At 37.2% G+C, this 18,565-nt stretch overlaps 2 protein-coding genes across 2 annotated transcripts; one reads left to right on the top strand and one right to left on the bottom strand.

The window, feature by feature from the left end:
• Window positions 1-419: 419 nt before the first annotated feature.
• On the top strand, window positions 420-13,579 carry ccdc127a (coiled-coil domain containing 127a). The gene is made up of 3 exons (XM_041248600.1): window positions 420-507; window positions 7,517-7,643; window positions 11,455-13,579. Exons 1-3 carry the CDS (start codon window positions 448-450, stop codon window positions 12,144-12,146), a joined length of 879 nt encoding a protein of 292 aa, XP_041104534.1. The 5' UTR covers window positions 420-447; the 3' UTR covers window positions 12,147-13,579.
• A 100-nt stretch (window positions 13,580-13,679) lies between these two features.
• Window positions 13,680-18,138, bottom strand: LOC121313973 (telethonin-like). Its single transcript, XM_041246743.1, has 2 exons — window positions 17,971-18,138; window positions 13,680-15,142 (listed from the first exon to the last, which is right to left on the bottom strand). Exons 1-2 carry the CDS (start codon window positions 18,136-18,138, stop codon window positions 14,732-14,734), a joined length of 579 nt encoding a protein of 192 aa, XP_041102677.1. The 3' UTR covers window positions 13,680-14,731.
• Between the last annotated feature and the right edge of the window lie 427 nt (window positions 18,139-18,565).

Here is an 18,565-nt window from a genome sequence, read left to right as displayed (position 1 = left end):
ACCATTTAAACACTAATCTACATTGACACACCGAGCTGTTCCAGGATAACATTTATATCCCTGGGCTTGTCTAATTTATTTCAAATGAATGCACACTTACGGCTTCCGTTGAAAGCACAGTCTTGGCAAGAAGTCTGGAGACACCACACAAAGCAGCCATGATATTGCAGCCTACACGCTGGTCACAGGCTAGCGACAGCTTCGGAGCTGAACTCGGGCTGTAACATATGAAGAATCTTGGGGGTGGACTCATAGTATAAGTTAGCAGCATTTTCAACGAAACTAACTTTTTATTCTTACCGCTTTGACGTGAACGGGTAATATGAAATCGTACTTTATTATAGAACTACATTGTTATTAACCTTTCAAATCCAGTTCTCTCGTGAGTATAATAATTATAAATACTCCCCTCCCATTTCAGTTGACCAAGTACAAAACTGTTGCGTAATGTTTTTGGAAGTTCAAAGTGAAAGTGCAGCGAGAAGAGAGGAGTCGGTCTTGTCGAAGGTGAGTGATTAGCTTTATCATGTAACCACTCCGAACAGCCGTGTAAAAGAGGCAGAAATATATCAATGGAATGCAATAGGAAATATTGGAAAATTGATAATCAGGTGACATAAACTATTAACAATAATGATTTCACATTTCAGAACTACAGAAATGGTGGCCTGCCGTTTGAGAAGAATTGAAAAAAATAAAAATCATATTCATTCAGACTACATTACAGTCACGTGCTAACTACAAACATAGTCTGCAGTTTTTATGTTTTTTTCGGAATTGTATTGTAATACAGTATTATGTGTGCAAGTTAAATTTCTTATATAACACATTCTGCTTCAGTTTTCAGAAACTCTTGCACTGCAATTTCAAACGTTTCAACTAGAAGTATAGATCCATGTCTTCAAAACATCTAGTTGAAATGTTTGTAAAATATTTTATTAGTTTATTTTTCGTATTACAACACATCTTACCCATGAGTGTATTATAGTTATGGATTCTGTGTCATAATTCCACACAGTTGGTTCATTCCTTGGCTGTCACAGACAAAATACTGTACGTATGAATAGACGGGCAGACGACATAACATATTCCCAAAGTAATAATAATTCAGTAATTGATCCTAAATAATATCAATACCATGACAACTGGGTAAATAGTTTTCAAGATACATGTACAAATGTTACAGATCTACAGATAACAGACATCCTGTATAATTGCAGATCTGATATTCTGTAACTTAGTGCAAATCATATTAATACCAAGTTTCGAGACAATTGAATAAGTGGTTGAGCAGATACAGTATGCTGAACTGTGTGAAGTGTGACATACAAGTAGACTGCCCCCACAATATTCCCGGGGAGACGATAATAACGCCAGTACTATAGAGCTTATGCTCTTTTATGTTGCAAATTATGTGCTTAAATGATGAATTAATTTATAAGTTATGCCAATGGTGAATTTTAGAATTACCATGGCAGTTTTTTCAGTGGTGTAGTGGTAAATAAAAATGTGGATAAACTGCCCTGATGGGTAGAGGTGAACAGATAGATTGTTATTGGCCCTCAGCCAACCAGAGCCACCTGTACAGTCATTTAATCTTTCAGGTGCTGTTCGTGTGAACAGTCACAGACGCACCCAGAAACGCAACACAGACGCTTACTGTTAAAATAGCTTGTCTTTAACCCAGGATTTGGATATCACAGGAGTGCAGAAGTGAGTAAACTCTGTATCCCTTATGTAAGAAGTGAGTAAATGCTGTATTGCCAAATTAAAAGTGGGTGAACGCGGTTTACCTGCGTATACCCTCGACTACACCACTTTTTAAGCAAAAGTAGAACAATAAAGAGACTCTCATGACAGCACAAAGTGGACTGGGCCTGAAGTTTTAAAATCCATTTCCAACCCTTAAATTACCTTACGTTCTTTTGTTCGCTGATTCACTTAGAATTGTGAATTCCTGTTGTGTTTTCTTTTCAAAGATGAAGATACAACGCTAAAGAGCAGCCGTCTAATCAATGTTGATAAAGTGCGCACAAACATATTTTTTTTATTTATTGTCTTTCAAATTAGAATGAAATGCCTTAAATCAGGGGTTCCCAATGCTGGTCCCGAGGAACCCCTGTGTCTGCTGGTTTTCATTCCAACTGAGTTCTCAGTTACTTAATCAAACCCTTAATTGAACTAATAATGTGCTTAATTAGACCTTTTGGATTGTTCTCAGCTCCTGAAAAGTTGCCGATTTCTAGTTACTTATAAAATTGCATTGTTAACTTGAAATCTCTAAAATCTGAAAACAATTCAAAAGGATTAATTAAGCTAATTAATAGTTCAATTAAGGATTTGATTAAGTAATTGAGAACTCAGTTGGAATGAAAACCAGCAGATACAGGGGTTCTCCGGGACCAGGATTGGAAAACCCTGCCGTAAATTATCAAATTTTAAAATTCCACTTTCAGACACTAGATGGTGCAGTCTTTTAGACAAATAGAAAAAGTACCAGGCAGCATTAATTTCAAGTCAAATAAATAAAGGAGCAAATTCCCATATTCAAAGCTCTGTGGCATCAACATCTCATAAAAACATGAACCTGCTCACCTATTTCAAAAGCAAAATGCAAATCATGTTTTTTTTTTTTTTCCTTCTAATTAGATATTACAGTACAACGTTGCATATCCGAACCCTGTGGACTGGGGTGTAGGTGGCTATGTGAAAAAGTCTGATTTGTGAACATCTATAGAAAAAGCATTTACACATCTATAAATAAGTTAGTGAACAAAACAACACGCAAACTGCTCTAAACATGGGGACATGTTTTGCTTTAAAAGTAAGCAAACGTAAACGAGATTTCGGCTACAAATATACAGTGTTGTAGGGATGGGTCGGTATACCGGTTTTTCGGTTAACCGCGGTTTAGGTACATTACGGTATTAATGCTGTTTCTTTTATTCTAAACCGCAATTATCGTAATTCGGTTATACAGCGGTTAACGCATTTTTTCAACTGCAAACGCGCTTCTTCTAAACCAAGCAATGGTACTTGCAGTTATAGCAAAGTGTCTGAGGAAGATCTTTTTGTGAACTGATACTTTATTTTGATAATGGTTTTAAGGAAACGGTCAGCGACACAGAATACATGTTTGAATTGTTGGGTTCTGTTACCCAGAGCTTGCTGCGTCAGCTTCTGTTGGCTGCTGTCTTTCTGACGTCACACGCAGCTTTTAGAGAAACGCCTTCCCAAACCTCGCAGCGTAGCACACATTTTCAACGTGCTATATTTGTCTGGATTATCAACAGTCAGTTTAATGTAATAGGTAAACATTAACTTTATTGGAAAATTATACATCACTTATCACGGATTTGGTACATTATGTTTTTTTTTTTTTTTTTTTAAACAATTGATTTATTTATTTAATATAGCGTTGGCAATGCTGTTCACGGCTTCATTGTATAATGATAAAATGTTGTTCGCCTCCGCTAACAAGGTGGCAGCAGTAGTTTTAGTGGTTATTTGCATTACGATTAGCAGGTCACTCGTGATCTTTGCTCTCTTTGGTTCATAGCCGCAGTCAGCCTTCCGCATTAACATTTCAAAGCTGCGCTGTAGCAAAAGCCAGCATAAACCTGGACATCTCTTTCACCCCTGCATTTTCACGGAGAACTGTAATACACCACAAGCACTTATTCACTATCACTAAGAACTGTGTTTGTGTTTTGTGTTTTGTGTTGGTGTGTTAAACTGGAGTTTTGGTTGCGGGTCAAACCCGTGTGACTTTTACAAACAAAGTGATACACGCCACTGTACTCACTTCCATCATTTATTATTTACAGGTGTTTGTCACAAGGCTCTGGACATTGACGTAATTTCAATAAACACCATTGCACCTGTTAATTATTGTCTGTGGGATTAGTCTGCTGTGCACTGCACTCGCCTGTATTCACGCACCACTTTGCCACAGTGGTACATCATATTTTGCTGCCCGAATTGTGATGAATGTGTTTCATAACATTTTTGGTTCCATTTAAGTAAAATATTAAGTTGAAATATGGTAATATATAGTAGTTATTTATAAGTATTGTACACTGGCCCTTTAAATATAGGTCAACACAAGTGTTTAAGCCAGACTAACAGAAACTTGGAAGTGATTTCGCTGCAATTTATCTGCAGGTTCTAACGGAAGTTTTATTTTTTATATAACCTTTACTTATAGTGTGTGTGTGTGTGTGTGTGTGTGTGTGTGTGTGTGTGTGTTTTAAATGTTGGAATAAGATTTATTTTCTATATTTACTTTGTATAACAGCTGTGTATGTTTTTAAAAACACATTGCAATCATTTGTAGAACCTTTGCTTTGTATAACTAGTTTGGGTGGGGTCCTGTGTACTGAGAATGTGTTTTCAGCTGGGGGAAGGAAATTAGGTCAGGGAAGCCAGAAAGGCTGTGGAAAAGAACATGGATGTCAGTCCTTGAAGGTAACCACACCCAAACAGCATCACAGCAGCTGAGACAGCGCCTATATAAACCAGAGTTAGAGATTAGATCATTGTGTTTCCTTACAACCAACAACATCATCCTAATTTGGCAGGGAATTTGTCCAGATATTAAATATTACTTCAATTCTAAGGCTGGGGCGATGCCTAATTTTTCACTATCGATGTTTCGTTCTCCAAAAAAAGCAGATGCATTGATTTATAGACATTATGAAAGGGTCAAAAATAATAATTAAAAAAAAAAAACAAAAAAATGCAGTAATAGTACTTGTGGAGATGTGGATTACTGTGTAAAATTGTTAATACTGCTTTAAAAAAACTATTATGCATATTAAATTGATTATATCTGTTTATGCATATAGTATATATATTTTACCTTATTCATGTTAATTTGCATCAGTAGGGGGTCAAAGCAAAATCCCCCCCCAAAGACTTTAAATTTATAACAAGGAGTCACAACTACTAAAAAGAAATATATATATATATATATATATATAATATATATATATATATATATATATATATATATATATAACTAGATATATATTACACTGTCCACAGTAGTTTAGTTACAAGTGTTGTCCATGGCTTATATTTGAATTGTGTTAAGGAACATGATAGTGTCCACATCTTGTTTTAATTTAAATGATGACTGGCACTTGCTTGCAATCAATCTGCCCAGCATTACTGAATACCTGCTTACTAGAGACTGACGTTGCTGGGATGTTTAATACTTCTTACCAAAGGTACAACTTTTGGAATGATCTTGGTTGTTTTTCTGCTTTTGTTTGAAGTTTTGTAGGGTGCCATCTCATTATCCCAAACATTACTTTACTTTCTTGCTGTCTTACTTTAGAAAATGATAACATCGGAAGGCATTGTATTTGTAGCTCGGTCGATACAGTATTTGTAATTTTAGCACAACACTCTTAACTTGCTGTGTTACTTTGAAGACTCCCCCACAGACCCAATCCCATCAGTAAACACTCCCAGGGGGAGAAGGTGAGATCAATCTCATGCAGATTCAGTGAGTCAGACCAGGGGGGGAGAGAAGGTGAGATCAATCGCATGCAGATTCAGTGAGTCAGACCAGGGGGGAGAAGGTGAGATTAATCGCATGCAGATTCAGTGAGTCAGACCAGGGGGGGAGAAGGTGAGATCAATCGCATGCAGATTCAGTGAGTCAGACCAGGGGGGGAGAAGGTGAGATCAATCGCATGCAGATTCAGTGAGTCAGACCAGGGGGGGAGAAGGTGAGATCAATCGCATGCAGATTCAGTGAGTCAGACCAGGGGGGGAGAAGGTGAGATCAATCGCATGCAGATTCAGTGAGTCGGACCTGAGGGGAGCTGAGAAGCTGTGCGCTTAATGCAAAAAAATAATTGCAGATTCCAAATTATAATAAAAAAGAAACTTTCCTTTGCCTAAACCCTTTACACAAAAACGATGCACAGGCTTAACTGTCGATAGTTGTCAAACAATAGAATGCATGTGTTAAAAGAAAACACATCAAATATATTCAGATACATTAAATATAGGTTTACTTTGGACAAATCCTGAAATATTACAGTATTACATTAATAAATATATTTAAGTTCAAATCTTTGTAGTTGTGACCATTCCGTGAAATTGGGGAAGTTTTCATGTGTGTTCTAATGTGCAAATTAGTCATGCGTAGCGTTCTCATGCTGTTTTCACAGACAGCTAGGGAAAATGTGGTTTCCATGCACAGAGAACAGGTACATGAGATAATCTCACCTGGAAATCCATTGTTGTCAGGTGACATCTTGTTTGAGTGAAACTGTTTAAAGCACATTGTTAAGCTCGTTTAATAAAGCTGAGATTTGTAAATGCCTCGTGTGTGGTTGTTTAATAATATTGTTTACTGCTCATGCCTAAATTGTTTTTCGAATGTTCATTGGTGGGGTGGCATGTCGTTATTAGTTAGTAATATTTCAACTAATTTATAACACAACTTCTTAATTAAAGAAAAAAGAAAATAATTAACACCGAGATATATAATGAAACTGTCCAACCCCGCTGTTGCAGATCATCATGGCTGAAAACAAGCGGAAATGTAGGATTAGAGAGATCTGTACCAGACACCTTCCATGTATGCTGTAAGGTTGTCTGGATTTCGAGCAGTGGATGTTTTCACGTGAAATTTGGGTTTCCGTGTGAAAATGGGCATGTATTTCCTGTGTTTTACATCATGTTCATGAGTAAATGAGATTTACCCTATCCCTCTCTGTGGCCGTTATTTTCGTCTACAAACCTAATCCTGTCAAGCTGTTCTCCCAGACGTGCACGTGCATCGCCACTTCACGTGTACATAACCACACATGGAAACTCCCCCATTCTCTATTTTTAGCCATGACTGTGCTGTGATTTTTACATATTTTTACCATGACAAACTCGCATCCCTAACTATGATTATTAATTGTTGATACAAAGAACATGAACCTTACACTAAGTGATGGTCTATTTATTTTTGGTATATTGATATATTTTTATTTATTCTTAATTATCTCATAATAATGTTATACCTATTATCTGATATGTCGTGGTAGAATATAATTGGATGAATGTTGAATTACTGTTTACCATACGTTTAGCTGTACCATGTGTTACATATCAATTTGAATAAAAACATACATACTGTATATCAAAATGGAATAATTATTATAGAGAGTAAGAACTAATTGTCACATATTTATAAACTCCAACTGCTTTGTACGGTGATACAAATTATTGTATCTAAATGTTCTGGTCTTTCTTGAAATGGGCAGGGATGCATTCAAACTCCTTTTATAAAAATATGATGCATATTCCACTCCGAGAGCCACTTTGTTTAGACACACTTTACCAAAACTGCCCAAGTGTGGTAGCTAGGAACCACAAAGAAAGGTTTTGCTTTTTTTGAAAACTAAGGCATGGTAATGGGTTACTTATGTGCTTAAAACCTCTCACTCCAGGCAGTTACAAAGTCAAGTTTTATGCTGAATAACTGAGTTTATTTTCTCTTCTGAAGTCTGGCGCCATGAACAACCTTAATGATCCTCCAAGGTTGAACATCCGGCCTGACGAGAGAGGAGGTGGTGATGGAAACAAATGGAATTATGCCTTGCTTGTGCCAATGCTATGTCTAGCAGCATTTAGTAAGTAATACAAGTAGAATTATTATATATATATATATATATATATATATATATATATATATATATATATATATATATATATATATATATATATATATATATATATATGTGTGTGTGTGTGTATGTATGTATGTATGTATTGTAAATGAGCCTTGTGGCTCAGGTTTGTTTAGCCCTTTAAAATACAGACCCAGACACAAAATGAGAAGTTTAAAACATGGATGTGCTGTTTTTTATTTTAACAAAAACAAAACGAAAATGAAAACAAACACCTAGCTCTTACGAGCACTGAGTAAACATACGTTGCAGGTTCCTGACTAGCTCGCAGGACGGCTGCACCGTTTGCCTGCAACATAAAAATAACCACACAGGTTAAACACAAAACTTACGTTCTGACTGCTCAGGAACAGAGCGCACCTTCTGCTCCCTTCTACTCAGCAGCCTCGAGTAGACTGACTGCTGACTATCCTGCACCCAGTCCTAATTTGGGCAACAGTTTCAAACGAAATGCAAATGAAAAAGAGCTCTGTGTGATATGTGAGATTAATATAGAAAGAAAAAAACAGGATCAACACAGCAGCTCTTAAGCCTCTATTTAAATATTATAGACAGCAAAAAGTAAATGAACCAGATTATGCGCGCGCATGCATAGTGATCTCTATGGAAAGCCATCTGGGTCAAAAATCAAGCTAATATATATATATATATATATATATATATATATATATATATATATATATAAGAATCAACCATATATAGTGATCAAAACCACTGGGACAAAATCATTTCTATACTAACCATGTTAAAATACTCTGCTTGTAAGAATCAAGCAATCTTCTTATAATCATCATTTTGGGTCAAACTGACTGCATCATATACGATACTGCATCAAGTGCAATGATGTGTACAACCAATAAAGCTGTTTTTGAATTTGAATTTGATCACATCTCATATGATTAGGCACGTACACAGCGTGTGCAGTATAAAGCTTTGCATCTCCGCTTAGTGAAAAACTGAAAAAGCAAGCCATAGATGCTTAAATGCAGTGGTAGTCCTGACAATAAAGTACTGTACGGTAATGTCATTGTACTTCAAAGGCTGTTACCTTTAACACCACACAGCAGTTAAACTAGGCACCCTCAGGAGACAATCGCTTCTCAAGTATACTGCAGTAAAATAGGATTCTGCAGCCTTGAGTAAACGTAATTGTGATCATATAACAAGTTGCTTACCCATGAGGACTTGTTTTGATGCATTGTATAGTGATTGTGCACCATTACCATTTGCATACTGAATTTTAATAGCTAACACGTGGAGGCACACTTTTGCTAATGTAATCATATCGGTCCGCTTTTGAGAAGCAAATCATCCAGGATGGATGGGATTCTTATAAACAGAGTGCATTGTGTGTGTGTGTGTGTGTCACGTATATATATATATATATATACACACATACACATATATATATATATAGACACACACACATGCTGAGTGTACAAAACATTAGGAACGCCATCCTAATATTGAGTAGCACCCCCTTTTGCCCTCAGAACAGCCTCAATTCGTCAGGGCATGGACTCTACAAGGTGTCGAAAGCGTTCCACAGGGATGCTGGCCCATGTTGACTCCAATGCTTCCCACAGTTGTGTCAAGTTAGCTGGTAGTGGATCTCGACTCCGAATAGCTCGTTCCATCTCATCCCACAGATGCTCAATTGGATTGAGATCTGGTGACTGGGCAGGCCACTGCAGTAAGCTGAATTCACTGTCATGTTTGTGGAACCTTTCCTGGACAATCCTAGCCTTGTGGCATGTGGCATTATCCTGCTGAAAAAAAGATGGATACACTGCTGCCATTAAGGGAGGCACCTGATTGGCAATGATGTTCAGATATCCTGTGGCATTCAAACGTTGCTCCCAATGTGTGCCATGAAAACACACCCCACCACCACCAGCCTGCAATGTTGACACGTGGCATGATAGATGCATGTACTCATGTGGTTTTCTCCATACCCTAGTCCTCGCACCAGCGTGAAACAGCAGGAACCAGGATTCATCAGACCAGGCAATATTTTTTCCAATCCTCCAGTGTCCAGTGTTTTTGTTCCTTAGCCCACTGCAACCGCAGTTTCTTGTGTTTTGCTGAAAGAAGTGGAACTCTGATAGGTCGTTGGCTGCCATACCCCATTCGTGTTAAGGTACGACGAGTTGTGCATTTTTTTTTTATGGGCCTTTCGTCACCAATGTTGTACTGGACTGTCAGATGACTAACTGTAGCCCGTCTGTTGCACTGCACAATTCGTGTCTGCCTCCTTTGGTCTCTTTCATCAATGAGCCATTTTCAACCACTGGCCTGCCATTGGCTGGATGTCCTTTGGGTGGTGGACCATCCTTGATACACACGGGAAACTGCTGAGCATGAAAAAAAGAAAAATGTGTTGAGAGTTGCAGTTCTTGACACACTTAAACCTGTGTGCCTGGCACCTACTACCATACCCCGTTCAAAGGCACTTAAATCTTTTGTCTTGCCCATTTACCCTTTGAATAAGAACACTGGCAATTTGACTGGTGATTTGTAGACAGGTGTAGAGGTGACAATCACAAACAATTGTAATCCGGTAGAAAAGTGGTTTTATTTGAAATCCAGGTCTGGAGAGCAAATAATAAATCACGGCAATACACAATGATGTGTATTGCACAGAGAAAACAACAAGGTTACAGTCCAAAACGATAATCACAGATGTATCTGCCCCACAATAATAGGGCACACGGTCACCAGTCCTGGGTTTGTGCGGTAGTGCTCGTGGTGGGTGATAAACAATGTTATTTCGTGACTGTATTGGGTTGTGCTAGCCCAAGGCGACAGCTCCGGATACTTGTTAGCTGTCTGGTGGTTCAATAAACACAGACAGTTACTAATAGACAAGACAAACAAACACAACACTCATGAATATTCTTTTTTATTTCTCCGGCAGTCACTACTGCAGCTCTCTCGGTCCTTCCAGTTTTAAAGCGTAAACCCCAAGCGAAGGAAAAGATTAGCATTTCTCTGGCCCCTTTTATGCTACCCCGCATGATCCCTTGGTAAACGATTTCAGCTGCGTCTATAGCTTGAAGCTGCTACCTCGTTTACCTTCCGGGTCAGTACGTTCCTGCAAAGGGGTATCGCTTCCATCCAGGCTGATTTCCCCGACCTTGGAATTGAACTGTCAGGCCAGCCTGTCCAGATACTTTTTCTTTCGCTGTTTAGCACCCTCACAGGTCGAGAGGGAGATTTATAACCAGAACTCATTGTATTTCTGTCACACAAAATACAATGATCCTTCTTTAACCTGTCTCCCCTTCATCTACACTGATTGAAGTGGATTTAACAGACTACATCAATAAGGGATCATAGCTTTCACCTGGATTCACCTCGTCGGGCTAGTTCATGGAAAGAGCAGATGTTCCTTATGTTTTGTACACTCGGTGTGTGTGTGTGTGTGTCTATATATATATGAGACACACACACACACACACACACACACACAATGCACTCCGTTTATAAGAATCACATCTGTATTACATACGGTCTTGTGTTTTTTGTTATATATTTAAAATACTGCTTTCATCCTAAGAAAAGTGTCTGAGAAAGATTTTACCTATCCAGCTTCCTTCTTTTTTTTGTGATTCACTTACCAGATTCTAATTGAGTTAATTTTTTACTAAGAAAAAAAAGTTTTGGTAAATCTTTATTACGTTACCTTTAAGTACCCAAGTGCAATACATTTGCTTTGAAGAGGCTGATTAGTTTTATTTCTCATATATTGCAGGGTGGATTTGGACAAGGGAGTCTCAAAAAGAGATACAGGAAGTAAAAGCAACATATGAAAAAAATACGAAATCCATAAAGAAGGATCTAGAACTGAAATACCGGGATATTTACACACAGCAGCACCAAACTGTGGCTCGCCTTCAGCTGGAATTGAAAAAGGAGCAAAGTAGGGTGCAGGGTTACCAGGATGCTTTTATATCACAAAGCCACAGGCTTCTAGAGCAGCGAAAACTGTTGCAGCAAGAGCGCGAGAAGATTGAGAAGGAAAAACAGCAGCTACTGCAATCAGGGGCTGCAGCTGCCTTGTACCGTAGCATTTTGGAGAAGGAAAGTGATTGGCAAAATAAAGCCATGTTTGTACTAAAACAGTTTGAGGAATCATTGCTAGAAAGGCAAAGTGCTTTTTGTAGTGTTCTTGTTTACCGAGACAGGCGACTGGAGATGGAGAAGAATTTGCTCGTTAAAGCTGCCACAGACCCAGTCGCTGTGGAACTGAAAATGGAAGCTGGTCTTAAAAACATTTTCAAACATGACAATGTGTGTGCTAACCGATTAAACACAGATAAACGCAAAAACGGAAGGTTGATGTGGCTTTTTCTCAAACAATGGGAGCTACAGGTTGAACTACAGAAGTTTAAGAGAGCAGAAAAATCTCTGTTGGAAACGCAATCAAACGAAGTGACCTCGTAACTTGAAACACCAGTAGATACCCCAAAACCTTCTGCATATGTTGCTTTGTTAAAAAATGTATATAAGCTTTAGTAAGTGATGGATACACTTTTTTTTTTTTTTTTTTACATTTCATGGAGTGATAAGTTTTTTTGTATGATTTATCCTAGATGTGAATCTATTGTAGATATTAATATCACCTAAGACAATGCAGATATTGTTAATTTAGGCTTAGGATAATTGTTGTTGTTGTTTTGTTTTTTCAAATCCCCAAAATATATCAATAATCATGAAAACAAAAGAAATTGAATGTCAGACATCAAAAAAGTAACCCAATGCATATTGCTTTAGATGCAAAACATAACCTGTACATTTTTTTTTATCAGCGCCAAGAAAGGGAGAGTAAAATTTTGAACATTAAAGGAATGCTAAACTCACAAGGAGTCATAAACTAGTGCTTATCTAATAATAATATAAAGCCCATATTTAATAAGTTATTCCAGATAATTTAATATTTTTTAAATGCACATTTTCTTTGTCTGGTTTATATCCATGGATATTCAGGGGACAGACAACACAATAATAAATAACAACTGCAGATTCAAATTTATAACACATTGGACTAAAATACTTCCAGAAATTATAAAGTATTTGGTGAAGGCCTTCAATATGTATGTAAAAAAAAAAAAAAAATTCTTACAGATCTTTAAAGGGAATGTAATTTGCTCCTGATTTAAATCACAAAGTAAAGCACTTTGCCCTTATGCTTGTGTTTTTCTAAGTTTCCTCAAAATCAGGTCCTATGTATTTTTTCACAGGGGCTTTTGCTGGCTCTGTTTCCTAGGAAAGGAAACAGAAATGCAATCCCATCATAACTCACTTTGTGTTATATGTGCACTTATTGCTGATGTATGTTGTTTGCTAACTAGATGTACAGTACTTGCCCAAAAATGTTACATATAAATGGCATGTGTAAATAAACAAACAGAAAATAATTTGCAATGTTTGTTTGGTACTTTAGTGTTTAATATTTTACAGTGTTAAAAATCGTACATAGTTTTTAGAAATAGTTATTGAAACAGTTGGTATTCAAACCTTTTAACTACCAGTCTGGGCTATCTGTATTCAAGTATAAATGTACCTTAAAAAAAAAACCTGCAGGTGCGATTTCCTTGGCTTGTTTCAAGAGGCTTCACACCCATCTTCCCCTCTGCCCCTTCGGCTACATTCTCCTCCTGAACACTGAATCTGGCCTGAGAGGCCTTGCTTTTCAAGCCCTTTGATACTTGGAAATGTATAATTGCCATACTTCAGAGGTATGTTCTATTGATGTTATTTAAGAATGTGCTATACTGAAATTGTAATAATTGTATTGGCATTTGTTGGCAAGTGACTGATTTGTCCTTAAGACCCCTTGGGAATGAGATATAGATCCTAATGACTTCCCATGCTGATTAAACAATAAGAAACTGAACTGAGTTTTATGATTTGATTTTTTTCATCAGGGTAAGGTACAGTTTAAGCACATTCACATTAATATATTAACAAAATAAACCACTTGTAACACACACAATCTATTAATCATTAAAAAAAACCACACAAATAAGAAAATGAATGTTTAGAAAGCAGTCTTTAATTGTATTCTAATACAAAGTTATACTATTCAATGAGAAACAATTACTTTTTTCTGATTATTGTGGAAAACAAATGCCAAACTTGCCTGCCTGTGAAATGCACAGCATCAGTTGAGGGCAGCAAGAAGCACTGTTTGAAACATGTCAGCTCAACTGTAAGGATGCTTGCATTCTTGAAAAAAATCTGTAAACGTTAAGCTATCAACTTAAAATTTAACATTGTTCAATTTATACTGATTAAGTCTGATAATGTGCACACTTCCTATGCGTCACCAACTTATAATTTAACCACCTCACAACGAATACTGTCTTACTCACTATAAAACTGCTTTTTACCCTTCCCATACATTTATTTGTTGACTCCTATTTTAACATCTTTGATAACCCTTCCTAAGAGCTACTTACAGTATGTCAGGTATTAATACTATTTTAAACTGAACCTAATATTTTTCTCATAGTTGAGCAGTAAGCCTGTAGCACTGCTCAGTGGTTTAAATTGTTTCAGGTTTAATTCAAGGCAATGTGAAAAATATACACCAGCAATTTGTTTACAAAAAACAAAAATAAATAAATAAAATAACAGCTGTATAACATTCCAGTTCCATTATCGATAAGTTAATCTAATTATGAATAAGATGTACAATTAAAAAATGCAACCTCATGAACTAAAATGTAATAACTAAATATAAACAACCCGTTTCAGTTGACAGCACAATTTTGTTAGTGCCTTTGTTTAGTAAGATTAATCTGAGTTCTGAAAGATGTAAACAGTAAAAACTGAATGTTAGTAAGTACAACTGCACTAAGTTCAGGTAGTTTGACACCATAAGACAGTGGGCAGTACATATTAATTTATACCATTTTGAGTGGCTATGAAGTGCTTACTTAGCCAATGTTTTTATTTGCACAGGCCTTGCATTTACTGTAGTTTCCATGAACTAGGAGCTACTATCTTCTTAGCCCAGCCTCAAACTATGGCAGTACATTTCTAGGAAGCACCAGATTGGAGGCTCTAAAATCCATCCTGATAGGCTGAAAAACATTCGGCATCTCTTTAGTTATCTCAGAAATTTCTCTCCAGCCTACGCTCACACCGCTGGACAGTGCTTTTTCAAACTCCATGATGGCTTTCAGTTCTACAGGTGTTGGCGCTCGCTCTGAATCTTTAACCACAGACAGCACTTTATTTGGCACAAAGATGGGCACAGGAAGAATATTCCTGTAGGGGAGCTGATACTCAGTCACCCCCTCCCCTAGTCTTCCGATCTTCATCTTCTGATCTGGAGATCTTTGCACTAAGTCGTCCAAATGTTTCTTCTCATAACTCTCTTTTTTCTGAGTGTTATTGTCAGAGAGTGTTGTCCTATGAGTGAAAATTGCAAGATATTAGACAGTAATATAAATCAGTATAAAGAAACTAAAACACATTGAACATCATTACGAAGCAATTATTGTTGGTACACCCCTTTTGTCTTCTTTTTGTGAAATATGTAAAGCCCCTAATGAGTCCTTGTTCACTGTCATGAATAAGCCGTCAGAACATGCAAATATGAATATGCAAATAATATAATAAATGCAGGCAAGCACATACCTTAAAAAGGCCAAATGAGCCTTCCCCTTTAATTCTAGGTATCTTGAAACCTTTATTGATGTCTTTATTCAATTTCTGTAACCTACTGAATGCTACAGCAGTGGTGCAAATTTGTCGCGATGGCACTACATTCTATCGCTAGTGTACCTCTTATAGCCAGCAAAATGAAACTCTGGCGCCAGTAGACATGTTTATTTATTTTTCCCTTTATTTTATTCCTTAGCAACCATAAATGATGATAGTTAATCTTTAGGTCTGGGCCACTTACAGATCCAAAACAGTTTAGCACCAATTTTCAAAATGATTTCCACCCCTGTAGAGGGATCACGCAGACTGTAGCTTTTTTAGAATATTTACACTTTTTTACATTGTGCAGTATAGTATAGCTAGGCAAATACCATGGAATGACCCAGCAACAGTATCTACCATCTATCCATAGGATACACATGTATTAGAATATACAGTGGCTCTCAAAAGTATTCACCCCCCTTGGTCTTTTCCACATTTTATTGTGTTACAACATGGAATCAAAATGGATTTAATTAGGAGTTTTTGCCACTGATCAACACAAAAAAAGTCCATAATGTCAAAGTGAAAAATAAAATCTACAAATTGTTCTAAATTAATTACAAATACAAAACAGAAAATAATTGATTGCATAAGTGTTCACCCCCTTGAGTCAATATTTGGTAGAGGCACCTTTGGCAGCAATTACAGCCATGAGTCTATTTGGATAAGTCTCTACCAGCTTTGCACATCTGGACACTGCAATTTTTGCCCATTCTTCTTTGCAAAATTACTCAAGCTCCGTCAAGTTGGATGGGGACCTTTGGTGAACAGCAATTTTCAACTCTTTCCACATATTCTCAATTGGATTGAGGTCCGGGCTTTGACTGGGTCACTCCAGGACATTGATCTTTTTGTTTTTAAGCTACTCCAGTGAGGCTTTGGCTGTATGTTTGGGGTCATTGTCCTGCTGGAAGATGAATCTTCTCCCAAGTCCCAGGTCTTTTGCAGACTTCCGCAGGTTTTCTCTGTACTTTGTTGCATCCATTTTGCCATCTATCTTCATGAGCTTTCCAGGTCCTGATGCAGAGAAGCATCCCCATAGCATGATGCTGCCACCACCATGCTTCACGGTAGGGATGGTGTTCTCAGGATGATGTGCAGTGTTAGGCTTGCGCCAAACATAGCGCTTAGCATTGAGGCCAAAAAGCTCTATAGAATCTTCTTCCACTTGGTATCAGAGTATCCCACATGCCTTCTGGCAAACTCTAGTCAAGATTTGATGTGAGTTTTTTTCAACAATGGCTTTCTTTTTGCCTCTCTCCCATAAAGGCCCGTTTTGTGAAGCACCCGGGCTATTGTTGCCATATGCACAGTATCTCTCAGCTCAACCATGGAAGACTATAACTCCTTTAGAGTTGCCATAGGCCTCTTGGTGGTCTCCCTAAGTAGTGCCCTTCTCGCCCAGATACTCAGTTTTTGAGGACAGCCTGTTCTAGACAGATTCAGAGTTGTGCTATATTCTCTCCATTTCTTAATAATGGACTTTACTGTGCTCCAGGGGATATTCAATGCCTTGGAAATGTTCTTATATCCTACCCCTGATTGGTGCTTTTGAAGAACCTTATTCCGGATTTGCTTTGAAAGTTCCTTCGTTTTCATGATGAAGTTTTTGTTAGGAAATGTACTAACCAACTATGGGACCTCCCAGATAACCTGAAATCATGTGAAACACCTTAATTGCACACAGGTGGACTCCATTCAAGTAATTATGTGACTTCTAAAGACAACTGGTTGCACCAGAGCTTATTTAAATCCATTTTGATTCCATGTTGTAACACAATAAAATGTGGAAAAGTCCAAAGGGGGTGAATACTTTTGAGAGCCACTGTATCCTATGTTATTAAAACATATGTTGCTAATTACTGAGCTATTGCAATGTATTGTAACTACATTCCTATTAATTCCCTGTATTCTAAGCGCAACCGAAATATCTACTTGATATGTCCGATTCATACTTATATGACCGTAAAATGATGCACGAAGCGCCAGAAAATGGAAATACATTTTCCTACATGTTTGTGTGTATTTGATTTTTTTTTTTTTTTGCCGTGACTTTTCTGTAACGGCTTCTTTTCATTTAAGTTTGCCATGATATCTAATTCTTAACTATGCATTATTATGTTTTTTGTGCTTTATCATACTATGTTTACTACAGCATGCTTGCCAGATGTGCTTCACTATGCTTCCATTATGTTGTTTAACATCCTTCTACCATGATATACTACATAACATTTCTAAAAGTTAGTGTCCCGTGGTCTCTTTTAATTATCATTACTCTCTTTAACTATGTTATTCATGCTGGTGTTTTCTGAACCCCTTTTAACCAACCCTAAACAAAACAAATACTCTAGCAAGAGATCTGCTATTGAGCAGATTTTCACTTATTAGAGATCACTGTTAAAATCATTAAAATACCCCTCTATCTCTCAATTGTATACCTTTCTCAGTCAGGTTTCTTCTAAAATTTCTGTTGATAAAAAAATAGATAGGAATACTGTACTGACAGTTTAGTAACATTACAGAATCCCAGCCCTACTCTTTAGTATATGAAACACACAATAGAACTGGGTCGTTTTACATACCTTTCCCGTGGTCTTGTTTCCATATCCAGATCATGCCGTTTTGAATGATACGACTCTTTATCTTTCAGATTGTCCTCCTTCACCTCACAGTGGGCATTGAATAAATGCGAGGGGCCCGCTGAGGCTGAGGAATGCATTGCCAGCTCTTCGTTTAATTAAATATGCTCTGTTGTGTCGCAGCCGGACGGCTTCAGTTGAGTGAAAGTGTCCTTGATGTGATCTTCAGCTCTTTAAATAATGTTGGATGTCTATTTTAGTGGCAGTGCATTGTTGCAAATTTGTTTACTCTGTAAGTTTCCAAGGTGTTTTGTGTAAGCAGTGGCAAGAATCAATTACTGATCCAGCATCTATGTAATTATATCTGTTACACACAACACTTCTTGACAAAATATCACCCATGCTGCATTTTGCTTCCCTGCTCTTCAAACAAAACACACAGACATTTAAAAACATGTATTTATGTTTTATAGTTGTCCTTCTAAATTATAATTTTGTGAGTGTGGATGACAAGGTTTAGCAATGGTTATGGCTAAAAAAAAAAAAAAAAAAAAAAAAAACATAAGC

Source organism: Polyodon spathula, chromosome 4 (genome assembly GCF_017654505.1).
Source record: "Polyodon spathula isolate WHYD16114869_AA chromosome 4, ASM1765450v1, whole genome shotgun sequence".
Lineage (NCBI taxonomy): Eukaryota > Metazoa > Chordata > Actinopteri > Acipenseriformes > Polyodontidae > Polyodon > Polyodon spathula.
The sequence above is the reverse complement of the archived record's forward strand: the minus strand, read 5'-3'. Positions and strand labels throughout refer to the sequence as shown.